Raw genomic sequence first — 27516 nt, 5'->3', positions numbered from 1 at the left:
AATAAGTTTTTTTTATCTAAATATTCTAAATATATCTTTATATTTAATATTTCAAAATGTTCCTAAAGTGATGTCATCCAATAACCGTCAGGGGGAGGGAACGCTGGTACTCGCAACCAATGGGATTCTACGTTGCATTCAGTGAAATCGGACTATTTCCACTTTCCACTCCTATCACGTCAACATGGAGACAATTTTACGATCTGAAAAACAATATATTTAGAAAGACATTTTAATATTTAAAATGAGGAATGTTATTCATGGAAACATTCATTGACATTAACGGCAATTATTGTCTCGCGAACCAACATACGGAATGATAGCAAAGTTTACAAGTTGTAATTGAACGCAGCAACCGGGGAGGGTAATGCGTCTGATTTCTTCTGGGCTGTTTCATGCACACTGCCGCTGATACGCCTAGCCAAGCAAACACGGAACTCCTCCGAATTTGAAAGTCTTTTTTTCGGCGAAGGTAGGCGAAAAAAAACTCTTAAAAAGCCTAATAACTTACACAGACAAAAAGTGACTTTGAGGTCAAAATTGAACCGCGGCTGCTCTCTAGCTAGCTAGCAGCAGTACCTCGCTGACTTGTTGAAACCTGTTACTTTTTCCCAGAAGTTTCCCTCGGTTGGTGACTAATGCTTTTAAACGTTTCTTCGAAGTAATATTAACGCGTCATATTTTATTCCATAAGGTGTTTTTTTCCCTCTTAAACAGGTTAGACGTTAAAAGTTTAGCAGTACCTTGAACCCAACCCTGACACTACTAGCACGAGGAGCCTCATTTGATGACGTCACCGACGGTGAAATTTGGACAATAAAGTTACGATTGAACCAAAACATTGCGGTGGCTTGAAAATCCGACATTTCCGGTATAATATGGCTCTATATTTAGAATTTTCTGAACGAATTGAGTGACTGGACCATTGGGCTAGTTTGAAATAATGCTAAATTGTTTGTCCGGAGGAATCTGAGCCACCACACCCTTACTGTGCTGCTTGGCTCCAGTGATGCAGATACTTATGTCTCTTTTATGTGCCCACAGCAAAAATAATGTATTTCAATCAAGCTAAACCTGTATGCTACAAGTATCCACTCATTAATTTTCTCTGGTTCTACCATATCTTACTTATTGTGTGGAAATATGGGCTAATAACTATAAAAAGCAATCTTCACTCGCTAAATGTACTGCAAAAAAGGCCAGTAAGGATAATTCATAATGCCGCCTACAGAGAACATACTAACTCCTTATTTCTAAAATCACTAATACTTCAACTTGCTGATATAGTTCATCTTCAAACAGCTAAAATAATGCATAAGGCTAAAAAAAACTGTATTATGGAAAGCAGGAAGTGAACAAATGTAACAGTTACTGATTGTAAAAGTACCAGATGGAGGGGTAGGATTTAATAAGCTTTGCTTCTTCCTACTCCTTTTGGACATGTGCAACTGGGAACTGATTATTTGATGCACTCAATTGTAATCTGATCCATACCAAAATAAAAATAAAAAATTAAATTAAAAAATACTAAAAATTAAAAAAATAATACAAAAAATAATTTGAAAAATTACAAAAATTAGATGACATTAAGAAATATATATATGTATATATGTGTATATTAAGAAAAAAAAACAAAAACAAAAAACCTTAAACTGTATTATGTAAAGCAGGAAGTGAACAAATGTAACAGTTACTGATTGTAAAAGTACCAGATGGAGGGGTAGGATTTAATAAGTTTTGCTTCTTCCTACTCCTTTTGGACATGTGCAACTGGGAACTGATTATTTGATGCACTCAATTGTAATCTGATCCATACCAAAATAAAAATAAAAAATAAAATTAAAAAATACTAAAAATTAAAAAAATAATACAAAAAAAAATTAAAAAAATTAAATGACATTAGGAAATATATATATATGTATATATGTGTATATTAAGAAAAAAAAACAAAAACAAAAAACCTTAAACTGTATTATGGAAAGCAGGAAGTGAACAAATGTAACAGTTACTGATTGTAAAAGTACCAGATGGAGGGGTAGGATTTGATTATGGGATGCACTCAATTGTAATCTGATGTATACCAAAATAAAATAATAATAATAATAATAATAATAAAAAATCTGATATATCTGCCATATCTTCCCAATGTAACGTCTTTGCAGATGGCAGCCATCAGGAAGAAGTTGGTCATAGTCGGCGACGGCGCGTGCGGTAAGACGTGTCTCCTCATCGTCTTCAGCAAGGACCAGTTCCCGGAGGTCTACGTCCCCACCGTCTTTGAGAACTACATTGCCGACATCGAAGTGGATGGCAAACAGGTACATGGTGCTGGGTACTACTGTGAAGCGCGAGTACTCCAGGCCGCGGCAGTACTCTGGGACTTTTCATTGTAATTCCACAGCTGAACGCCAGTCAATAACAGGAAATGGATGTGCGCCACCTTCCTGTACCGGCTGGGAAACCCCCCCGACCCCCGTGTAATGAATAATGTCCTCTTTCCTGTTTCCCGCTCCAGTCCCTCTGGGAATGTGGCGGGATCCGACATCTAATACTTGAAGTTGCCGTTCTCGCCGACGACACGATGATGTCACTTTTTAAACCTCATCCAGCGGAATATTTAGCAGCTAGCAGCTAGCAGCTAGCAGCTGAACTCGGACAACGCATGACACCTAGTGGCCGATGGTAGTAAAAGCAAGAAACACTTTACTTTTTATGAGGGCTGTCAACCGATTAAAATATCTGACCGCGATTAATCGCAATCTGTCCAGTTAACTCAGAATTAATCACATTTACTCGCAGGTAGAAATACCGAAATTTTATGGAAAGGGATATCAATTTCATAACTTTCGGCCATTATTTAAAACAATAGTCAGCAAGCATATTATTGTATTATTATTTTTCTATATTATTAGCACAATAGTTATTAAACTCGCCCACAAACATTCAGCAAATACAAAATGTGAGCGCAAAAATAAGATTTATATACGATACTGGTTTTAAATTCTAAATGTTTGTGAGTAAAAAAGCCTATTTAGGATCATTCAGAAAGGATTAATATTAAAAGATTTGCCACAATGCATCTTTCCTTCATGAAACGTACAAATGAAAATACATTTCTCTTTTAAAACACATTATAATACATAGAAATTCATTTTTTATTACAATACAATCCCACAATTTTTTTCATGTTTAATTGGAGCCGCGATTAAAAGCGACCTACACTGCTCCGGTCTCTGGCAGGCCATGTAATCCGCGATGAGAGTAGAACCAAAAAAACTTGGGTCTTGCTACAAGAGCCATCTGCTATATCTTATATTGGAGATTTGAGGAGATTGAAAACCCCCGATTTTTGCTGCATTTGGGGCTGTCGCAGTTTGATATGGACCAAAACTCATATCCCAATATACTTACGTTGAATACACGATATATATATATACCGATATTTTTGGACAAATTCAAAGTCTGAAGTTCTGCGAAGTTGTAAAATGTAAAACGTCTTAGAGTAGACCTATTATGGTTTTTCCACGCAGGCCATGTAATCCGTGATGAGAGTAGAACCAAATAACTTGGGTCTTGCTACTAGAGCCATCTGCCAGGGCTTTGAAGCTCAGTTTAACAATCCAAATACTCGTTTTCTTTCTTCGTTTCTGCTTATTTGTTCCAGCTTGTGGCTACAGCGTCAACGTGCGTCGATCTAATGCTATGCTAACACGTGAACTTTGACAGCCCTACTTTTTACATATCATTAAGTCAAACTATATGTGCCTTAGTCATTAGTTCCTCAGTAACCACTCAAATGTATGTGCCTTAGAACTACTCTAATCATTAGTTCCCCAGTAAGTAACTACTTTAAATATATGTGCCTTAGTCATTAGTTCCTCAGTAACCACTCAAATTTATGTGCCTTAGAACTACTCTAATCATTAGTTCCCCAGTAAGTAACTACTTTAAATACATGTGCCTTAGTCATTAGTTCCTCAGTAACCACTCTAAATGTATGTGCCTTAGAACTACTCTAATCATTAGTTTCCCAATAAGTAACTACTCTAAGCGTATGTGCCTTAGTCATTAGTTCCTCAGTAACTACTCTAAATGCATGTGCCTTAGACCTACTCTAATCATTAGTTCCCCAGTAAGTAACTACTTTAAATACATGTGCCTTAGTCATTAGTTCCTCAGTAACCACTCAAATGTATGTGCCTAAGAACTACTCTAATCATTAGTTTCCCAATAAGTAACTACTCTAAGCGTATGTGCCTTAGTCATTAGTTCCCCAGTAACTAGTCTAAATGCATGTGCCTTAGTAACTACTCTAATCATTAGTTTCCCAATAAGTAACTACTTTAAATATATGTGCCTTAGTCATTAGTTCCTCAGTAACCACTCAAATTTATGTGCCTTAGAACTACTCTAATCATTAGTTTCCCAATAAGTAACTACTCTAAGCGTATGTGCCTTAGTCATTAGTTCCCCAGTAACTAGTCTAAATGCATGTGCCTTAGTAACTACTCTACTCATTAGTTCCCCAGTAAGTAACTACTTTAAATATATGTGCCTTAGTCATTAGTTCCTCAGTAACCACTCTAAATGCATGTGCCTTAGAACTACTCTAATCATTAGTTCCCCAGTGAGTAACTACTTTAAATATATGTGCCTTAGTCATTAGTTCCTCAGTAACCACTCAAATTTATGTGCCTTAGAACTACTCTAATCATTAGTTCCCCAGTAAGTAACTACTTTAAATACATGTGCCTTAGTCATTAGTTCCTCAGTAACCACTCTAAATGTATGTGCCTTAGAACTACTCTAATCATTAGTTCCCCAGTAAGTAACTACTTTAAATATATGTGCCTTAGTCATTAGTTCCTCAGTAACCACTCTAAATGTATGTGCCTTAGAACTACTCTAATCATTAGTTCCCCAGTAAGTAACTACTCTAAGCGTATGTGCCTTAGTCATTAGTTCCCCAGCAACTAGTCTAAATGCATGTGCCTTAGTAACTACTCTACTCATTAGTTCCCCAGTAAGTAACTACTCTAAATATATGTGCCTTAGTCATTAGTTCCTCAGTAACCACTCAAATTTATGTGCCTTAGAACTACTCTAATCATTAGTTTCCCAATAAGTAACTACTCTAAGCGTATGTGCCTTAGTCATTAGTTCCCCAGTAACTACTCTAAATGCATGTGCCTTAGTAACTACTCTACTCATTAGTTCCCCAGTAAGTAACTACTTTAAATATATGTGCCTTAGTCATTAGTTCCTCAGTAACCACTCTAAATGTATGTGCCTTAGAACTACTCTAATCATTAGTTCCCCAGTAAGTAACTACTTTAAATATATGTGCCTTAGTCATTAGTTCCTCAGTAACCACTCAAATTTATGTGCCTTAGAACTACTCTAATCATTAGTGTCCCAATAAGTAACTACTCTAAGCGTATGTGCCTTAGTCATTAGTTCCTCAGTAACCACTCTAAATGTATGTGCCTTAGAACTACTCTAATCATTAGTTCCCCAGTAAGTAACTACTTTAAATATATGTGCCTTAGTCATTAGTTCCTCAGTAACCACTCTAAATGTATGTGCCTTAGAACTACTCTAATCATTAGTTCCCCAGTAAGTAACTACTCTAAGCGTATGTGCCTTAGTCATTAGTTCCCCAGCAACTAGTCTAAATGCATGTGCCTTAGTAACTACTCTACTCATTAGTTCCCCAGTAAGTAACTACTCTAAATATATGTGCCTTAGTCATTAGTTCCTCAGTAACCACTCAAATTTATGTGCCTTAAAACTACTCTAATCATTAGTTTCCCAATAAGTAACTACTCTAAGCGTATGTGCCTTAGTCATTAGTTCCCCAGTAACTAGTCTAAATGCATGTGCCTTAGTAACTACTCTACTCATTAGTTCCCCAGTAAGTAACTACTCTAAATATATGTGCCTTGGTCGTTAGTTGCGTTTAGTCGTTTTTACATATCATTAAGTCTTATAAGTGTGAAATAGTTTTGACCACCAACAGGACACACGAGACCACATGAACCGGTCATGGACAATATTTACTTTCCATGGAAGCCATTTCAACGGTTGTCCTAGCTACCACCTACTTTGGAGAGCACTGATGGCCTCCTCTTGCCCTCCCCTGCCAGGTGGAACTGGCGCTGTGGGACACGGCAGGTCAGGAAGACTACGACAGATTGAGGCCTCTCTCCTACCCGGACACCGACGTTATCCTCATGTGCTTCTCCATTGACAGCCCTGACAGCCTCGGTAAGGCTATGCTATAAGATGTAGCATTCATTTATACACATTTAAAATCGTTTAAAATCGTGTACGCCGTTTTCCTTAAAAGCCGGAATGTTGATTCTCCCTTCTCAAAGAGAACATTCCGGAGAAATGGACGCCCGAAGTGAAACATTTTTGTCCCAACGTCCCCATCATCCTCGTGGGTAACAAGAAGGACCTCAGGAATGACGAAAACACACGGCGAGAGCTGGCCAAGATGAAACAGGCGCGTGCCAACCGTCACGTTGCGGCCGCCGCGACCGCAACGTCGTTCTAACCTAGCTCCGTCTGTCACGGTCCAACCCGCAGGAACCGGTCAAGTCGGACGAAGGCAGGGACATGGCCAACCGCATCGGCGCCTTCAGCTACCTGGAGTGCTCGGCCAAGACCAAGGACGGTGTGCGCGAGGTCTTCGAGATGGCCACCAGAGCGGCGCTGCAGGTTCGCAAGCGCAAGAAGAGGCACGTGTGCCAGCTCCTGTAAAGAGTACGGCCGGGGCAGCGCCCCGCGATACCGCAACAGATGCACGATGCAGCTACGCCGCTGATGGATTTGAAAGACTTGGCGCACTTTTATGGCGCACCAGCCTGGTGCGCTTCACCTTCGTCCTTCTACTCTTTTATTATTTATATGTGCATTTACTTATCAAATATATCACATGTGCCTCTAAAATGACTGGTGAGGTGATGAGATTGCTTTTTTCATTTGATCTCGCATCGTTAACATCTGATTTTTAGGGATGTTATTAACGAGTATCCGTTACGGATCATGTATTTTTAGCCACTCCGAGTATGGATACGGATAATTTAGATGGGTGAGCACATACAGATAATGGTGTACTCGCTGCGTTTCTTTAAATTAACATGTCGTTTGTGCTACTCGGTCTTACAAGCATTTGTTGACTAGAGGTGCGGAGAGATTTCCCCTACTCGTTCAAATCCGCATCCGCATTCAAAGCAGGTATTGTAGCACGTGGTGATAGCCGGCACCGGGAGTGAAGACAGTGGGCCGTTGTCCCAGATACAACGCTTAGAACAGAGGTAGGGAACCTATGGCTCGGGAGCCAGGTAGGGCTCTTTAGATGACTGTATCTGGCTCTCAAGCATTTCTTACCACAATAAAAATGTATTTTTGCTAACATTTTAAAGTAAACCATGACAGAAATGATAATATAATAATATTCAAAATCAACAACTTTCTTATGCATTTTAACCCTTGTATTATGTTGCGGGTCAATTTGACCCGTTTCAGTTAAGGTTAACAAGGTTAACTAGCATGATTTGTTAACCCTTGTATTATGTTGCGGGTCAATTTGACCCGTTTCAGTTAAGGTTAACAAGGTTAACTAGCATGATTTGTTAACCCTTGTATTATGTTGCGGGTCAATTTGACCCGTTTCAGTTAAGGTTAACAAGGTTAACTAGCATGATTTGTTAACAAATCATGCTAGCATCATGGTAGTTAACCCTTGCATTATGTTACGGGTCAATTTGACCTGTTTCAGTTTTTGTGTTAATGACCCTAGATGAGGAAAAGTCACAAAATTTCATGAAGAAAAAGAAAGGATAACCAGTACTTTGGTCAACACAAAAACTGAAACGGGTCTAATTGACCCGTAACATAATACAAGGGTTAACAAATCATGCTAGTTAACCTTGTATTATGTTACGGGTCAATTTGACTTGTTTCAGTTTTTGTGTTAATGACCCTAGATGAGGAAAAGTCACAAAATTTCATGAAGAAAAAGAAAGGATAACCAGTACTTTGGTCAACACAAAAACTGAAACGGGTCAAATTGACCCGTAACATAATACAAGGGTTAATCCGTCCATCTCTTTTCTACTGCAATACGGCCGACCATATCTATCTTTCCTGATGATATTTTCCAGGTCAAACACCAAAACTCGATTATTACTGGGTAATGCGGTAGTCTACCTCGGTCATTGAGATGTCAACATGTAAATGTAAACTTTCCTCCTTTAGTCAAATAGTCACCTAGCTAAAGCTGCAGAACTACGCCTTCTGACGAAGATGGCCAAAAGAATGAAATATGTGTACGGAGTATGGTGCAAAACCATGCAGCAGCAGAAGTTGCATTAATGGCAACAAGTATTTGATTTATTATTAGACACTGCGCTGCTCACGAAAGTGTGCTGGCCACACCCCATTAGCGTGGGGTAGTGTGCCTGGTCTACGTAATTAGAGCCCATTATATCTAAAACTGTTGGTCTTACATAAAAATACACACATTTTATTGCATTCAATGTTTAAAAAAATGTATATGGCTCTCACAGATACACATTTTAAAATATCTGGCCTTCATGGCTCTCTTAGCCAAAAAGGTTCTCGACCCTTTGGCTTAGAATATCTCACCCTCACGAACGTGCAGTACGCATGCATCATGGTGTCGCTGTATACTATAATGACCTGATCAGAATCTTAAAACTGGACCTATTTTTATTTTTCCACTTTTCTGACCTATAAATATAGTTAGAATGTTGTATCCTGGTGTTTAAAAAATGCCAAAGTTTCACATAATCAGATTTGCGCATTCGGAAGTGAGCCCTAAAAGACGTTTTGAGATGGCTCAAAACACTTAGTTTCAAGAGGCGTGGTAAAACTGCCCCCTTTGTGATGTCACAGAGAGACGGACCTCCTTATAATGGTTCATAGTTCTGTAACAATAAATGAAAACAGACCGTTTTGGCCGGAAGCACAAATCTAAAAGGAAATACAGCTGGAATAGGTGCAGTTTTCCGTGCGGGGTTATTGTGTGTAGCTGCTCTATAGGAGTCCACACCTTCAATAATAAAAAAAAGGGTCAAAAAATGAGCATAACAGGTCCCACAGGTTTAAAAACTGCCACAAAACAATTATATTCTCTGATGAGAAAATGTACACAGACTCACCCCTTTTTGCTTTTTTCATGTTGTAGCTCTGCCTAAAAAAAAAATTTAAAAAAAATTAGGAAAGCAGGAAGTGAACAAATGTAAAAGTTACTAATGGAGGGGTAGGATTTAATAAGCTTTGCTTCTTCCTACTCCTGATGCACTCAATTGTAATCTGATGCATGTTCAAATGAAATACAACCATTACCAAATATGCAAAAATTAAATTCTAGCAATTTTTCCAACTGGTCTTAAGATTTTGATTTTGATTGTCCGTACTGTTTCCTAAAGAGACACACATACAAAGATACTGCTATAATACTTGTACAATATAATACTATACAATAATGACCAACATGCCATCCTCCTGTAGAAAATAAGACACTGGAAAAATTCCATTGATATTGTTGATTTATGTATTTAATATCAGTATAAAGTGTACTATAATGCATTGAGGAAACACCATCGTGATTCAATAATAAATTTTTTTTTTTTGTTATGTGGAGTCTGGAGTAATTATTGTATTGTGAAGGTTATGATGCATTTTCTGGTTAATTTATTAAAATCGGTGTGTTGTGATTTTCTGGAGTTCACATTCAGATGTCAAATTTCATCACTGCTCGACTTGGGAAATCTCAATCTGACGACAGTCGCCGGCGTCTGATTGGAGAGAGGACAAACTATTAGGATCTTTAAAAAAAAAAAAAAAAAAAAAACTTTCCAAAGTGTAAGGAGTTGAGGGGTTGCGTTACCTTTGAGGTCAAGCTTCTGGAAGAGAGCTGAGAGCCTTGCCTTGACCTCACCATCTTCCTCGAGATAATAGTTCTCGTAGCCCCCTGCGTCTCTACAGTACTCTATGAAGCTGTAGCATAAGTCGATAATATTTGATCGGATTTTCCGATTAAAAATGTGCCATCTTATGATGTGACACGTACCGCTTCCATACCGGATCGGCATGGAGCACAAACGGGTTTCCGATCAAAATCAGAAGGGCTTTGGCTCGCGTCACGGCCACATTGAACCTCTGGTCAAGAATATGAAGTGTTGAAATGAAGATTAATCACATCGTGCGTTGTGGCGCCCGATGGTACCTTCGCATTGGCGACAAAGCCGATGTTGAACTTTTTGTCGTATTCGGTGTATTTGCGATTGCTCCGCACCGCCGACACCAAAATCACTCTCTTCTCCTGACCTTGGAACTCCTCCACGGAACCAACCTGATAAAACACGACAATTAATTAATTTCAGTGTGACAAACGGTTGCTTCATTATTTTACGGAACCTTACCTTCAGGGATGCCATGTCCTTTAATTTGAAATCTTTCTCAATTTTATCCAGGGCCTGACGGATTTTCTGCACCTGTGAAATAAAATGTATAATATAAAACATTCCTCCATTGTTCCCGTTCTTGTTCCTTTCATTTTCTATCCCCTCATGCTCCATTTCGGTCGCTTGAAATTTGCATAACAACAAAACATCAAATCTATCTATTTTCTTCCATTTATCCGGGTCACGGGGGCAGCAGTCTCAGCCCAGACTTACCGGTCTCCGCCCCCCCCCCGAACCGTGTCTATGCTGTAGAACGGGGGTGGGCAAACTTTTTGACTCGCGGGCCGCATTGATATAACAAAATTTCCGGGGGGGGGGCAGACTATATATTTTACATGTAACAGTCCACCTGGTATTATTGTATCTGTAAAATTGTCATGCAATCTGCTATTATTATTTATTATTTATTATTTTATATTTATAATTATATTTATTATATTATAATATACAATTATATTTATTATAATATTTATAATAATAATATATATTATTTTAAAAATAATAAAATATTATAATAATTAAAATAAAATTAAAATAATAATTATTATATTATTATTATGTAAAATATGCAAATAACAATATTAGTATATATATTTAATATAATAATTAGCATTAATATAATAAATATAATAATCATAATAGTTATAATAATAATATAATAATTATTATTTTAATTTTTATTATTATTATGTGCTTGTCAAACAACGAAATTGATACAACCATCAAAAGGTTGGCTCAGGCCATGATGCCAGCTTGTATGTTGAGTTTAAATTAAATACTTTTGAAAGATTGGGCGGGCCGTATTCAAACACTTGGCGGGCCGGATGTGGCCCCCGGGCCGTAGTTTGCCCACCCCTGCTGTAGAATCAGCAGTGATTCAAGAATGGAACATCTTTTCACCAGTAGAGGGCGCCATTTAACTTGCCCATTCATTTCCAATGGGATCTTTTTCACAGAAAACATGAAATTACATTAAATTCCTCAACAAGAGGAATTCTTACTTGTTTCCTGTAGGGGGCGATGATGCCGATGTCTTTGGGAGAGATGCGGGCCATGCCCTTTTTGCCGCTGCTCTGCAGTACTTCTTTCACGTAGTACATCAACACATCCACCTCCGCTCTGTTGAAGTACGACGGGCTGTTGGCCTCTCGTTCATCGAGGCCTGTCACCCCGTGGAAAATCACCGGGAAGTCCTAGTCCAGGAAGTGAAAAGACGTGCGGTTATTTCATTCCAGCTCTGGAAAAAATCTGATAAAAGTGGTTCTCGAACATGTTTGGCGCGGAAGCACCCACCATCTCAGCTTCATCCATATCCATACCATTTGTTTCAGGTGTTCCCATTTGCAGAAGTAGCTGCGTTTAATTTCATCGGCGCAGGCCTGGAGCTCTCCATCGTAGAAGAGCTCGTTGGGAATTTTCAAAATGGCCGGGTGGGACCTAATAAGGACACCGATATTAATGACTGAAGTCCAGAAAAGCAAAAACTAGCCGGATTTCCATAGTAGTAACACCTGTAATTACGCAGCAATTTGGTGACAAAGTTGTTGTCGAACACATCATCCTGCTTCTGATACAGAGGAACATCTTTCATCAGTCTTTCCAAGAGGGAAATGTCTGCAAAATCCGGTAGGGAATATTATAGTTCCATACCATCACGCACACACAATCACCGTTAGGATGTAGTATGCTACCGAGGACCCTTTACCCATTCCAAATCCTTGAGCGAGGGGCGATGAGACAATCGGTCCAAGCTGCTTGTGGTCTCCAGCTAGGACCACCTGCCCGGTCTTTGGATCCAGCAACCCTTGAACGCAATCAGGCAAATCCAGAACACGTCAAACTAAACAAACGAAACGGGTTCAGTGCACTTGAGACATCTGCTTAACGACTTTTTACCAGCCAGTGGAATCAAACATTCGGGCTCCATGGCGTGTCCGGCCTCATCCACAAAAAAGTGAGTGAAATGACCGATGGGGAGGTTTCCTGAGACCAGTCTGAGGAATACCAGAATACCACTCGGGATTAGCTTCAACTAAACAACTGAATGGGATCCAATTTTCACTTGATGCTAACAATAGCCACGTTTACATGGACCCAAATATTCCAATTCCATTCGGGTTATTTGCTAAAACGGAAAAAATCTAATCTTTGTATTCACCTCATTCCCAAAGAAAAGTGCCAATCCGAATGAATACATAAATCGGATTCACAGAAGTGGAATATTTCTTTCCCCGATCCGATTGAGGTATCTTGTATCCGCTCAATCGGAAAGTTGTCGAAAGCTTTGGTGTGCATTAGCGCCATCTGCGGAACGGAATCTAAACCCTTCTATACGCCATTCGCACGTCCACTTTTATTAAAAAAGAAAATATATATACAGTAAACCTCGGATATATCGGACTCGGATATATCGGAAATTCGCTCACAATGGACAGATAAAAAAGAACCGATTTTTTCCAATAAAAATTCATTGCATATATCGGATTTTTTATAACGGATTTCGCCTATTTCGGACAAAATCTCCAGTCCCGTTCCAATGCATTTCCATGAAATTTCCCTCACATATATCGGATGGCCGCATCATGGCGCTCCGATTCGCCGAATCGTGACAGGCCGCTATACGACGTCATTTGCAGCGTTTGCAGCGTTGCCTGCGCGTCCAGGTACATTGGAAACATAGTCAAGGAAGTGCCTTTTTATAACGGATAAAATCCCATTTACGCATATACCGGATATAAATCCCATATATGCGTAAAACGGACATTTTCCGGTATACGCATATAACGGATTTCGCTTATATCGGACAAAACCAGTGGGAACAATTGAATCCGATATATCCGAGGTTCACTGTAGATCAGATTCCAATTGAGTGCATCCCATAATCAGTTCCCAGTTCCACATGTCCAAAAGGAGTAGGAAGAAGCAAAGCTTATTAAATCCTACCCCTCCATCTGGTACTTTTACAATCAGTAACTGTTACATTTGTTCACTTCCTGCTTTCCATAATACAGTTTAAGGGTTTTTTGTTGTTTTTTTTGTTTTTTTAAATAATGTACCTGGTACCGACATCCACATATGAAACTAATATGTCATACCAAACTGAAATGTACCGTTTGCCATGAATGTGTATAAAGACTCACAATTGAGCCCCAGCATTTGTTCATGTTTACGCACATTACACTGATGCTAGCGCACATAGCCTGTGGGACAGCCTCGACTCCATTTACGCATATACCGGATATAAATCCCATATATGCGTAAAACGGACATTTTCCGGTATACGCATATAACGGATTTCGCTTATATCGGACAAAACCAGTGGGAACAATTGAATCCGATATATCCGAGGTTTACTGTATAAAATATAAAACATGTGCCGAGCACGCAGCTCCAGACGTTTTTCGATTTTTAAAAAAATGGAGGCGAGCAATCGGCACTGGACGGCTGCGGAAAGTTTGTTTTTGTTCCAAACTAAATTTCAAGACCGAACTAAGGAAAAAAAATGGCAATATGGAGTTATTCCAACAAGTAAAAAAAAAAATCGAAAAAGTCGGTATCACATGATGTTGATGTTTTCGCTTTACTATTCTGGTTGATTATAGCGCCGCATGTAGATTGGAATATTCCTTTCCATGTAGTATATACCATTGCTTTCGGAAAGGTCATTCAAAAAGATTCCATTCGGGAAAAGAAAAACATGGCTACTGTAGTACACATACGACAAATTAAGGTCATATACATCAACGAGTGAGTCTTATACTACCTTCCGGCGGTGATCAGAGTGGTGACAATGACTCTATACTTCATCAGGTCCTCTTTGGGAGGAAAAATGTAAATCTCCCCGTTCAGGTTACAACATGCCTGTGCGGTCAACACAATGAATGTGCACACAAAAGGTCATACGTGTAAAGCACAGCAAAACACACAATTTCCCAATTAGTGTGACGCTGCATGCAGAAATCCACTAGAGGTCACTAGAGTAAGTCATTTATGTTAACACTACATTGTGATGTCCACTAGAGGTCACTAGGGTAAATCATTTATGTTAACACTACATTGTGATGTCCACTAGAGGTCACTAGGGTAAGTCATTTATGTTAACACTACATTGTGATGTCCACTAGAGGTCACTAGGGTAATTTGTTAACACTACATTGTGATGTCCACGAGAGGTCACTAGGGTAAATAATTTATGTTAACGCTACATTGTGATGTCCACTAGAGGTCACTAGGGTAAGTAATTTATGTTAACACTACATTCTGATGTCCACTAGAGGTCACTAGGGTAAATAATTTATGTTAACACTACATTGTGATGTCCACTAGAGGTCACTAGGGTAAATCATTTATGTTAACACTACATTGTGATGTCCACTAGAGGTCACTAGGGTAAATCATTTATGTTAACACTACATTGTGATGTCCACTAGGGGTCACTAAGGTAAATCATTTATGTTAACACTACATTGTGATGTCCACTAGAGGTCACTAGGGTAAATCATTTATGTTAACACTACATTGTGATGTCCACTAGAGGTCACTAGGGTAAGTAATTTATGTTAACACTACATTGTGATGTCCACTAGAGGTCACTAGGGTAAATCATTTATGTTAACACTACATTGTGATGTCCACTAGAGGTCACTAGGGTAAGTCATTTATGTTAACGCTACATTGTGATGTCCACTAGAGGTCACTAGGGTAAGTCATTTATGTTAACACTACATTGTGATGTCCACTAGAGGTCACTAGGGTAAATAATTTATGTTAACACTACATTGTGATGTCCACTAGAGGTCACTAGGGTAAATCATTTATGTTAACACTACATTGTGATGTCCACTAGAGGTCACTAGGGTAAATCATTTATGTTAACACTACATTGTGATGTCCACTAGGGGTCACTAGGGTAAATCATTTACGTTAACACTACATTGTGATGTCCACTAGAGGTCACTAGGGTAAATAATTTATGTTAACACTACATTGTGATGTCCACTAGAGGTCACTAGAGTAAATCATTTATGTTAACACTACATTGTGATGTCCACTAGAGGTCACTGATGTTAACAGAACAAGCTACTGAAACAGTACAATGTTATCTATATAGCTTTTGGTTCTCTCCACCGACCTTGAGTTCCTTGGGGACGCATTGTGGATCACGGCTGCAAGCGTACATGCGGTACAAATAACGCTTATCCACATGTTCTGAAATCCTCAGGCAGAGGAGATCAGTCGCACTGTTGGAGGGAGCGCAGGCTAAAACGCGGCAATGCGGCTGGGTCTTCACGATCTGCTTGACGGCCTCCACCAAAGTGACAGTTTTACCTAAAAAGGACAAAAGAAACACCTGAGAGAGGACATCATCTGAAATCAGGAGAAAAATACCCCGTTCTTTACCAGTGCCGGGTGGTCCAAACACCAGGTACGGAGCAGGTTTGGAGGTGCCAGCTACGATATGACACACCGCTTTATACTGCTCGGGGTTATCCTCCAACTTTCTGTCGTATAATCTACACCAACAAATAAAAGATGGTGATCTCAGACATGTACATTAGTGGATAAGAATAAATATTGTCTTAGAATAATCAATTGCAGGATTTGATGATTCGATTCAACGAGGTTTGATTCGAATCTCGTAAAAACTGCCATGTTTGGATACCCCGGATCATGTTCAAGATGATGCAACTCAAAAATGTATTGTATATCAAAAAAACGAAATATCTGAGCTAGCTTTTGTATCCTTCCCCTAGACCATGATGTTGAACAATCTTTGCTTTCAGGTCATGTGACAGTTTTGAGGCCTAATTGGCCACCTTCAATACCCTTTCTCGTGCAGGTCAAAAATGTATTTACCTTTTCTGTGCTTTATAACACGAGAAAACTAGTTAATTTCAGCTAGCTTACGATGCTGTCATTCGGATACACTTATTTCAACTATGAAGTAAAAATACTAACAAAGTATTGTTTGATATACATGCTGTGACCATGCATTAACCGTATTTTTTAATGATTTAAAACGCTACCGAAATATCTGAGCTAGCTTTTGTATCCTTCCCCTAGACCATGATGTTGAACAATCTTTGCTTTCTGGTCATGTGACAGTTTTGAGGCCTAATTGGCCACCTTAAAGACCCTTTCTCGTGCAGGTCAAAGGTCAACGAGCTTACCAAACTAATTTAAGAATCAAATTTTTTTGGAGATATTTGTGCAACTCAAAAATGTATTTCCCTTTTCTGTGCTTTATAACATGAGAAAACTAGTTAATTTCAGCTAGCTTACGATGCTGTCATTGGGATACACTTATTTCAACTATGAAGTAAAAAAAACTAACAACGTTGTATTGTTTGATATACATGCTGTGACCATGCATTAACCGTATTTTTTAATGATTTAAAACGCTACCAAAATATCTGAGCTAGCTTTTGTATCCTTCCCCTAGACCATGATGTTGAACAATCTTTGCTTTCAGGTCATGTGACAGTTTTGAGGCCTAATTGGCCACCTTAAATACCCTTTCTCGTGCAGGTCAAAGGTCAACGAGCTTACTAAACTAATTTAGGAATCAATTTTTTCTGGAGATATTCGTGCAACTCAAAAATGTATTTCCATTTTCTGTGCTTTACAACACGAGAAAACTAGTTAATTTCAGCTAGCTTACGATGCTGTCATTGGGGTACACTTATTTCGACTATGAAGTAAAAAAAACTAACAACGTTGTATTGTTTGATATACATGCTGTCACCGTGCATTAACCGTATTTTTCAATGATTTAAAACGCTACCGAAATATCTGAGCTAGCTTTTGTATCCTTCCCCTAGACCATGATGTTGAACAATCTTTGCTTTCTGGTCATGTGACAGTTTTGAGGCCTAATTGGCCACCTTAAATACCCTTTCTCGTGCAGGTCAAAGGTCAACGAGCTTACCAAACTAATTTAAGAATCAAATTTTTTTTGGAGATATTCGTGCAACTCAAAAATGTATTTCCATTTTCTGTGCTTTACAACACGAGAAAACTAGTTAATTTCAGCTAGCTTACGATGCTGTCATTGGGGTACACTTATTTCAACTATGAAGTAAAAAAAACTAACAACGTTGTATTGTTGTATTTTGATGATTTAAAATGTTACCGAAACTATTTTCCTTAGCTGAAATATCTGAGCTAGCTTTTGTATCCTTCCCCTAGACCATGATGTTGAACAATCTCTGCTTTCAGGTCATGTGACGGTTTTGCGGCTGCCATGGTGCTACTCTTCAGAGAAGATTCAACTTGCAATTGGCCACCTTAAATACCCGTTCTCGTGCAGGTCAAAGGTTCGAGTTTTGAGAGTCAAATTTTTCTGGAGACATCCGTGCAACTCACTTGAGTGCGGGGAGCTCAGGAACCTTTAAGTTGCGCTTCCTCTGCGGGAATAACACTTCTCCGAGTCCGGATTTGATTGCAAGGTCCACCGCTCTGTGCTGCACACGTAGCATGAGACGGTTGATTACGAACTCCACGCTGAACTTCATGCCGTCGATAAATTGATCCAACAACCTGCAAGGCCATTCGCAGGCGTAAGTAAGAGCTAAGTGTTTCTGGACAGGTAGTTGAAGTAACTGTCGTACTTTGAGTGAAATCCCAGTTTGACCCAGTCCCTTTCTACTTTGTGGACGTAACCACAGTACTTTACAGTAGTTTCTTCTTGGGGGTAAACTATCAGTCTATCCCCTCGCAGCACAGAAGGGCGGTTCTCAGACAGACCAGGGATCTGGAAAGCAAAAAAAAATAAGCCAGAAGTAGCTCATAAATGGTTGATTTGAACATATTTCTCTGATTGACAACGACAGAAATGGTATCGTTGGTTTAAATCAGGGGTGGGCAAACTTTTTGACTTGTGGGCCGCATTGATTTAACAACATTGACGGGGGGGGCCAGATTATAATATTTTACACGTAATTTTAACACGTATATTTCACACACGTTTTACATGTAAAAGTGTCATGCAATCTGCTATATGTGCACTTTGAAATTATTTATTTGATATAAAGTGTGTTAGAAATTAAATGTATAATAATAATAATAATAATGATTATTTAATAATTATTTTTATTTAGTACTATTATTAATTAATATCATTAATATTAATAATTATTTTTAATTTAATATTATTATTAATTAATATTATTAATGGTAATAATTAATAATATTTTATTGATTGTATTATTAATATAATTATTATTTATTTAATATTATTGGAAAATATATATTTTTTATATTTATTATTATTATTATGTGCTTGTGTCCCTTTTTTTAGGAGCATTTTGTAAACAACAGACCACATCAAATAACGAAATTGATAAACCAGCTACTTGATGCCAGGTTGTATGCTGAAATACTAAATAAATGAAATACTTTGGAAAGAACAGGCGGGCCGTATTCAAGCACTTGGCGGGCCGGATGTGGCCCCCGGGCCGTAGTTTGCCCACCCCTGGTTTAAATCATGACGGAAGTTGAAGCATTGGTGGTCAAAAGGCGACGCCGATCTGAAATACTTAGTTTTTGTAGTTAAAATTCTGTTATATTTTATAGTTTAAAATCCCACAACGATACAAATGTCAATAATAAAGTCACAAAAACCTTCAGAATCAACAGCTTCCCGTCTCGCTCCATGGTGGCGTACGTCATGTCGCTGTTGGGTATGAAGTATCGCCTGATGTCCACCTGCATCTGATGCTCCTCCAGATACAACATCAGATGGAACTTGGCGGCGTAGTTCTCAAAAGTCAAACTGCGTTGCAGCAAATCTCTTCAACAAGCAAAGGAAAATATTAATGTGGACACTTTGCATTTATTACAAATACGAGCAACATTTCAGTTCCTTTCGAGACGCGGTAGCAGTGCAGTAATTCTACAAAGACGAGTGGGACAAAATTGGAGACTCATTGCAAGTTTTTGATTGCAGTTGTTGCCGGGTGGCTCAACCACTTTCTCGCTTTTTCCACACGGGGCCATTTTTTTCCCACCCTTAATAATAAAAAGCATCATTCATTCATTCATAAATATCAAAATACCTTTTAGCAGAGTGAGTGCGATTCTTCAGAGACTGGATTAGGACGGGCATGTGTTCTGGCATTGGGTAGAGGCCAAGTGGAGTTTCATTTTTTAGTTTATTCTCTGACATCCTGGAAATCAAAGCAAAGCAAATATACAGCAAATATTGTAATACATTGCAAAAACTTGAATGTATTGAATTGAATGAATTTCCACTTGAAAAAAAAAACTTGCAGCCCTAACTTGATTACCCTTCAGGTGGTTGCCCGTGCAGGATCTTGCATTCCAACACAGCCGAACGGCTAGGAAGGGAGCGTTTGAAAGGTGCCACCGGCTTCAGCTCCATTCCCAGAGTGCTCACATAGTGAACCTGAATATAACGCACAATGTGGAATGACGATTGGGACGATTCCCAGTCTTGTTGGAATTCGAATGCCAACGTTGCTGGGTAGTTGCCGGCACACTTCATCTGGAAGAGAACCTGGATTTCATAGGTGTCACCTGCAACATCACGTATACATTGGAAATATTAAGAAATATTAAGAAATAATAATAAACATATTGTTCAATAACTAAAACATAACATAACTTGTCGTAGCCAAATGTTATAATACATCAAAATAAGTATAGGTGGTCCTTATTCCAGGTTTTGGCGTTCCGTGGCAAATATGGTTTGGTATAGCACTTATTATTTGATTTTGCTGATATTAGATATAGTACTGTAGATGTGTATGTATGTATTTTTGCTAGTGTGCATATTAACCCACTCAATGTCAATCATTTTTAAAACCCCGCCCACTCAGTCTTTTATGATTTGGACTGATTTTTGATCTGTATGATTAAAATGCTCCGGGTTAGAGAAGTCGCACTAGAAAATTCCTACATTGTTGTGTCCATGTTCGATACCTTGTATGCATTATTAAAATAATAATAATAATAATGAAAACAAAAATAAATTAATAATTAATAATTAATAATTAATAATTAATAATTAATAATTAATAATTAATAATTAATAATTAATAATTAATAATTAATAATTAATAATTAATAATTAATAATTAATAATTAATAATTAAGGTACATTATTTTAAAAAATCAAAAAAAAATTAAACTGTATTATGGAAAGCAGGAAGTGAACAAATGTAACAGTTACTGATTGTAAAAGTACCAGATGGAGGGGTAGGATTTAATAAGCTTTGCTTCTTCCTACTCCTTTTGGACATGTGGAACTGGGAACTTATTATGGGATGCACTCAATTGTAATCAGATCCATTCCAAAATAATAAAAAAAATAATAAAAATTTTAAAAAATTATAAAAAAAAATTATAAAAAAAACTTAAATTATATTAGGAAAGCAGGAAGTGAACAAATGTAACAGTTACTGATTGTAAAAGTACCAGATAGAGGGGTAGGATTTAATAAGCTTTGCTTCTTCCTACTCCTTTTGGACATGTGGAACTGGGAACTGATTATGGGATGCACTCAATTGTAATCAGATCCATTCCAAAATAATAATAAAAAATTTTAAAAAATTATAAAAAAAAAACTTAAATGATATTAGGAAAGCAGGAAGTGAACAAATGTAACAGTTACTGATTGTAAAAGTACCAGATGGAGGGGTAGGATTTAATAAGCTTTGCTTCTTCCTACTCATTTTGGACATGTGGAACTGGGAACTGATTATGGGATGCACTCAATTGTAATCTGATCCATTCCAAAATAATAAAAAAAAATAATAAAAATTTTTAAAAAATTATAAAAAAAAATTAAATGATATTAGGAAAGCAGGACGTGAACAAATGTAACAGTTACTGATTGTAAAAGTACCAGATGGAGGGGTAGGATTTAATAAGCTTTGCTTCTTCCTACTCCTTTTGGACATGTGGAACTGGGAACTGATTATGGGATGCACTCAATTGTAATCTGATGCATGTTCAAATGAAATAAAACCATTACCGTTACCATTACCATTACCATTACCATTACCATTACCATGTTTAAGGTCTGTGAGACAACCTTGTTCCTGTACACGTTCCTTACCAACAAAGTTTCAATAAATCCATCCCTTCATTCCGGGAGACATTCACATCAGACCATTTTGGGTAAACTGGCTCCTTTAAAATTGGATAATGGAACAAAAAAACTCGAAAATATTTCACCGGCCCCGAGCGAGGGTATCCAAATGTCTGTCTGTCAAGATCTTCATCCCAAATGAAGGGTTCTTAACCATAACCAACACACAGTATCCGTGTTTTAAGAACAGCAAACCTTGGCATGACGCCGTTCACTGGACTAACAATGCTGGCCTTCTTTAGGCCTTTATACAGACCTCCAAAACCAATCCCCAAACTATGCAGTCAGCAAAATATCCACATGGTAAAAATGTCAAATTACAACCCTCCCACAAGTAGAAATATGCGTACATTTCTACCTCAAAGGTTCTATTGACTGTGAGTATCCAGATTACAATTATTGGTAAAACATAACCCAAAAATCCACCTGGATTTTTTTTTACCTGGTTTGAGTGCAAGTGGGTTTTTTCTGGTCACTTTGTGCTCATCACAGAGTGAGAAGCAAGCGAGTTTGTGCAACACGGTGTAGTAGATAAAATCCACAGTTTCGGTTCCAGTGTTTTCTACAGTTAGTTTCACCACACACTGTTGAAAGAAAAAGGGTATCATAAATAAATATTTTGTGCTTTGGCTGAGTCCATGAAAGATACCTCCGATTTTTGTAATTCGATACAAATTGATCCGTCATTGAAGTGATGGTTTGATGTGATGACAATGCCGTTTTTATCCGCAATGTAGTGAAGCCTGTGGGTGTAAAACAAAAAACAAAAACAAAAACCCAAGGTTAATCTCTCAATGCGCTCAACAATGGCATGTCACATGTTATCGTCATACAGTCGATATTAACTTTGATATCACGTTCATATATCTGCTGGTGTTTTGTACAAGACAGTACAAGTCAAACCTGCTCGTACGTATGATTGATTACCTGTTTGTATTGAGTTGTTCCACAAGGAGCTGGGCAAATCTCTTGTTTTGTTCATCTGCAGACATGGCAGGCTGACCTGAAGATGGAGCTGAAGCTGGAGATGGACGGGCTGCTCCATTCGAGGCCTCCTGCGGTCTCGGCCTGTTGGGTGTGTACCACTGGTCTACAAGAAGCGCTCTCGCCTGTGCACGGCATCAACAGTGGATGGATGTCATATTTTGCTATGTAGCTCAACTTCATTGCAAACCAATCTATCCATTTGCAGAAATTCTGGAATATTCATATAATATTCATTTTCTAACGCTTTTTCCTCACGAGGGTCGCGGGGAGCCTATGCCAGCTGTCTTTGGGCGAGAGGCGGTGTCCACCCTGGACTGGTGGCCAGCCAATCACAGGGCACATATACACAAACAACCATTCACACTCACATTCATACCCTATGGACAATTTGGAGTACCTAGCATGTTTTTGGAATGTGGGAGGAAACCGGAGTACTCGGAGAAAACCCACGCATGCACGGGGAGAACATGCAAACTCCATGGCCGAGGATGGAATTGAACCCTGGTCTCCTAGCTGTGAGGTCTGCAAGCTAACCACTCGTCCGCTGTGCCGCCAATTCTGGAATACTGTATCATGATATTTTTGGCTGTATCACGATATCACAATATCAAATCTTAATTCAGAGTATTGTATAAAACGCTACAAACCTTAAGCCATATAACGAAATACACTTGTATTAGGGTTAGGCAATATTTTGTGTAATTACTCATAATTTAGATTATGTATCACATATTTTGGGGATGTATCATAATAATATTAAAATTCAGTGGTGTCTTGTATAAAAAGTTATTATAATAGTTATCATTTCAAACTGTGCAATACAGCGAGTGTATTTATTGTGAACCAAAACAGGCGTTTTGTCTATTTGACAATGGTCTATGGTCTGAGATGGTCTATGGCAGGGGTGGGCAAACTTTTTGACTTGTGGGCCGCATTGATTTAACAACATTGACGGGGGGGGGGCCAGATTATAATATTTTACACGTAATTTTTACACGTATATTTCACACACGTTTTACATGTATAAGTGTCATGCAATCTGCTATATGTGCACTTTGAAATTATTTATTTGTGTTAGAAATTATTTATTATTTTTTTTATTATTATTTATTTATTATTATTTATTAAATTATTTATTTATTATTGAAATTATTTATTTATTTGTAAGTGTGTTAGAAATTAAATGTATAATAATAATAATAATAATGATTATTTAATAATTATTTTTAATTTAGTACTATTATTAATTAATATCATTAATATTAATAATTATTTTTAATTTAATATTATTATTAATTAATATTATTAATGGTAATAATTAATAATATTTTATTGATTGTATTATTAATATAATTATTATTTATTTAATATTATTGGAAAATATAGATTTTTTTATATTTATTATTATTATTATTATGTGCTTGTGTCCCTTTTTTTAGGAGCATTTTGTAAACAACAGACCACATCAAATAACGAAATTGATAAACCAGCTACTTGATGCCAGGTTGTATGCTGAGTTTAAATGAAATACTTTGGAAAGAACAGGCGGGCCGTATTCAAGCACTTGGCGGGCCGGATGTGGCCCCCGTGCCGTAGTTTGCCCACCCCTGGTCTATGGTCTAGTTGTCGTGTTCCCACCTTTGGCCATCACCGTTGCTTTTATTATTATGGTCTCTAGAAAAACCAAACCACTTCCATATTACAGAGGTACCTTAAACCTTATTTTGCCTTAAATTGCCTCAAATAGAATGGAATATCAAATATAATAAAACCCTCCACAAATTAAAGACTTTTAAGTGGGCGTTATAGTGCGGAAAATACGGTAACTTGAAATATTATACATACATTTTCACATTTTGATAAACTAAACATGAGCACTGATAAATAGATAAGTAGGGTAGGGTCACTCGCCACGTTTACATGACGAGTTTTTCGTCTTTCCAAATCTTGGAATCTTTCTGAATGACTTTTCCGAAAACAATGGTATACAAGGAAAGGAATATTCCACCGTTATAATCACACAGATATCAAAATTATACAAAACCGGCTTCCCCGAGTTTTGCTTTCATTTGTCGGAATAACTCCGTTATTGCGAGTAAACCGAATGCAAGCGGAATATTTGGGTCCACACCCCTCCAAGTCAAACTTCCGCATTATCTCTGGCCTGGCAACTCAACCAGTCTTCCAAAATGTCCATACTTGTATCATAAAGATGTACCTAACCCAGTGTTGTAATATATTACACTTCAACGTTGTCAGTGAATGCCTCATTGGTTGTAAATGACTCTGAAGTTGGCTTAAAGGGACATTTAAGGTGGAATTGACGCACTGTTTATTCCTATGGCTAATTCACGTGAAGACATTTTCGGTAAGACATTGCCTTTAATAGGAAACATTTTATTCCTATGGCTAATTAATGTGAAAACATTTTCGCTAAGACATTGCCTTTAATAGGAACAATTGTGTGGAAGCATTTCAATCGTAAATATATATTTTTTAAAAGGCAATTTTAGCGACAAAGTGCGAAAAGAATGAACATACCCTGGACCTGACGAAAATATAATCGCGACCCACTTGAATTTTCTTCGACATTTTCAAGGCAAACAGGACACTGCTGAAGTTTGGAACTTTGGTCTCGTTCCTGAATTTCACAAAAACGAGACATTGTGAATTAGATTAAAAGACGTAAAGAGACATACGAAGCTGTTATATTCTAAAGCAGACTAAAACGCGTATAGATACATAAGAAGCTATCATAACACTTACGCTGCTTTGAACTCGTTGTTATAAATGTCCTTCAGTTCGGCTCGAGCTCGAATGGCTGCTCGATCGGTTTCCCTGAGAAACCCAAAAAAGCGGAGCCCAACTTCGTGGCTTGCCTTCTTCTTTTCTGACATATTAATGTCTGCCCTCGGTAGGAATATTAAATCGACTGTCTTGTCTCAGATGCGGATGTGTTGATGGTCAAGCTCAAGTCCCACGTCGGCGTCACATACTTCTTCAAGCACAGCCGACGAGGGCGGTGCTATGTAGCCATGCTGCGATTGGTAGACGTGCAGTGCAGTCTCGATGTGTAAAACAAACGCACCAGTCATATGCATCACCTCTTAGCGGAGGAAACGAAACTTAACCATGAAATCATAACAAATGAAATACAGTAAGAACAACAATGGTAATAAAAACTACACAAGAAGTAGCTTTTAATGTGTCATTTACTGACTCATACAGTGACAAAGTATTATTCTGTTGTCCGTATATCCACAAACTGGAAAGTGAAAGTAAGATGGATTATCCAGGAAACAGAAGTAAAAGCGTAGGGCGGGGTTGTCAGTATTTCTAAAAGGTAAAAATATGTTACCGATTAACCAATCGTTTTTCCACAGAGAAGTACACACCAACAAAGACAAACACTAAACATAAGTGAAGATAGTAAAAATAATTAAAAAAAAAACTAGCAAGCAAGTACTCAGAGGCCTAAAAGCCAAAAAGCAGGGATACAAAAATGACAATACAGACAAAACAACAACAATTGCAATGACAACCACAGAGACAAACATCAGTAAATGTCAATGATGGCTATAAAGGGTCACAATGGAGAGGTCAAAGTATCAAACAGCCAGAGCGATATCACTGAAACGAAAAAGGAGTGAACGCATAATAAGCATTTTCGGATAATAACAAAACATACTCTGACGCATACGCATATGCAGCAAAAATGCATTATCCCCTATACCTACCTATTTGCCCCTTGCGCCGGTGGGAGGGACGGAGGCGTGGGTGCGCCAAAAATGCACCGGACATTTTGAGCACCACCTTTGGTAGTTCCTGAAGGCACTCCATCCTACCTCTACCCCTACCCTACGCATCCTACCTCTTTGCCCCTTGCGCCGGTGGGAGGAACGGAGGCGTGGGTGCGCCAAAAATGCACCGGACATTTTGGGCACCTCCTTTGGTAATTCCTGAAGGCACTCCATCCTACCTCTACCCCACCCTACCCATCCTACCTCTTTGCCCCTTGTGCCAGTGGGAGGAACGGAGGCGTGGGTGCGCCAAAAATGCACCGGACATTTTGGGCACCTCCTTTGGTAATTCCTGAAGGCACTCCATCCTACCTCTTTGCCCCTTGTGCCGGTGGGAGGAACGGAGGCGTGGGTGCGCCAAAAATGCACCGGACATTTTGGGCACCACCTTTGGTAGTTCCTGAAGGCACTCCATCCTACCTCTACCCCACCCTACCCATCCTACCTCTTTGCCCCTTGTGCCGGTGAGAGGGACGGAGGCGTGGGTGCGCCAAAAATGCACCGGACATTTTGGGCACCACCTTTGGTAATTCCTGAAGGCACTCCATCCAACCTCTACCCCAGCCTACCCATCCTACCTCTTTGTCCCTTGTGCCGGTGGGAGGGACGGAGGCGTGGGTGCGCCAAAAATGCACCGGACATTTTGGGCACCACCTTTGGTAGTTCCTGAAGGCACTCCATCCTACCTCTACCCCTACCATACCCATCCTACCTCTTTGCCCCTTGCGCCGGTGGGAGGGACGGAGGCGTGGGTGCGCCAAAAATGCACCGGACATTTTGGGCACCTCCTTTGGTAATTCCTGAAGGCACTCCATCCTACCTCTACCCCACCCTACCCATCCTACCTCTTTGTCCCTTGCGCCGGTGGGAGGGACGGAGGCGTGGATGCGCCAAAAATGCACCGGACATTTTGGGCACGTCCTTTGGTAATTCCTGAAGGCACTCCATCCTACCTCTTTGCCCCTTGTGCCGGTGGGAGGAACGGAGGCGTGGGTGCGCCAAAAATGCACCGGACATTTTGGGCACCACCTTTGGTAATTCCTGAAGGCACCCCATCCTACCTCTACCCCACCCTACCCATCCTACCTCTTTGCCCCTTGTGCCGGTGGGAGGGACG

The 27516-nt window shown here is 38.8% G+C and overlaps 2 protein-coding genes across 5 annotated transcripts; one reads left to right on the top strand and one right to left on the bottom strand.

The window, feature by feature from the left end:
• The first annotated feature begins 362 nt into the window (after positions 1–362).
• On the top strand, positions 363–9660 carry LOC131136724 (rho-related GTP-binding protein RhoA-D-like). Its single transcript, XM_058083914.1, has 5 exons — positions 363–472; positions 2163–2318; positions 6147–6267; positions 6378–6508; positions 6592–9660. The coding sequence occupies exons 2-5, from the start codon at positions 2163–2165 to the stop codon at positions 6763–6765; spliced, it is 582 nt and encodes a 193-aa protein (XP_057939897.1). The 5' UTR covers positions 363–472; the 3' UTR covers positions 6766–9660.
• Positions 8000–25592, bottom strand: LOC131136694 (putative helicase mov-10-B.1). Of its 4 annotated transcripts, XR_009131787.1 has the most exons (24): positions 25366–25592; positions 25141–25240; positions 22540–22721; positions 22262–22355; positions 22055–22196; positions 19787–20036; positions 19556–19666; positions 19122–19290; positions 18110–18252; positions 17865–18038; positions 15900–16012; positions 15631–15827; positions 14263–14360; positions 12396–12493; positions 12205–12303; positions 12011–12113; positions 11819–11936; positions 11501–11692; positions 10458–10529; positions 10262–10387; positions 10106–10194; positions 9923–10032; positions 9192–9830; positions 8003–9082 (listed from the first exon to the last, which is right to left on the bottom strand). XR_009131787.1 is itself a non-coding variant. In XM_058083855.1 (23 exons), the coding sequence occupies exons 1-23, from the start codon at positions 25494–25496 to the stop codon at positions 9784–9786; spliced, it is 2958 nt and encodes a 985-aa protein (XP_057939838.1). In that variant the 5' UTR covers positions 25497–25592; the 3' UTR covers positions 8002–9783. The 4 variants fall into 4 exon arrangements, 3 of the variants coding, with proteins under 3 accessions (XP_057939841.1, XP_057939838.1, XP_057939839.1); XM_058083855.1 differs by having other exon boundaries at positions 8002–9830; XM_058083856.1 differs by lacking the exon at positions 25141–25240 and having other exon boundaries at positions 8002–9830; positions 25366–25507.
• Between the last annotated feature and the right edge of the window lie 1924 nt (positions 25593–27516).

The sequence above is a fragment of the Doryrhamphus excisus genome, chromosome 10 (genome assembly GCF_030265055.1).
Source record: "Doryrhamphus excisus isolate RoL2022-K1 chromosome 10, RoL_Dexc_1.0, whole genome shotgun sequence".
In the NCBI taxonomy this organism is placed as follows: Eukaryota; Metazoa; Chordata; class Actinopteri; order Syngnathiformes; family Syngnathidae; genus Doryrhamphus; species Doryrhamphus excisus.
The sequence above is the reverse complement of the archived record's forward strand: the minus strand, read 5'-3'. Positions and strand labels throughout refer to the sequence as shown.

Bases quoted from the DNA above. Each gene is read 5' to 3' on its own strand.
- LOC131136724 (XM_058083914.1), top strand. From the start codon at position 2,163: ATGGCAGCCATCAGGAAGAAGTTGGTCATAGTCGGCGACGGCGCGTGC. The intron at 2,319-6,146 runs GTACATGGTGCT...CTCCCCTGCCAG, and splicing joins TCGAAGTGGATGGCAAACAG to GTGGAACTGGCGCTGTGGGA. The intron at 6,509-6,591 runs GCGCGTGCCAAC...TCCAACCCGCAG, and splicing joins AGCTGGCCAAGATGAAACAG to GAACCGGTCAAGTCGGACGA.
- LOC131136694 (XM_058083855.1), bottom strand. From the start codon at position 25,496: ATGTCAGAAAAGAAGAAGGCAAGCCACGAAGTTGGGCTCCGCTTTTTT. The intron at 18,039-18,109 runs GTACGACAGTTA...ATGGCCTTGCAG, and splicing joins AAACTGGGATTTCACTCAAA to GTTGTTGGATCAATTTATCG. The intron at 16,013-17,864 runs GTGAGTTGCACG...TTGTTGGTGTAG, and splicing joins CCTGAGCTCCCCGCACTCAA to ATTATACGACAGAAAGTTGG.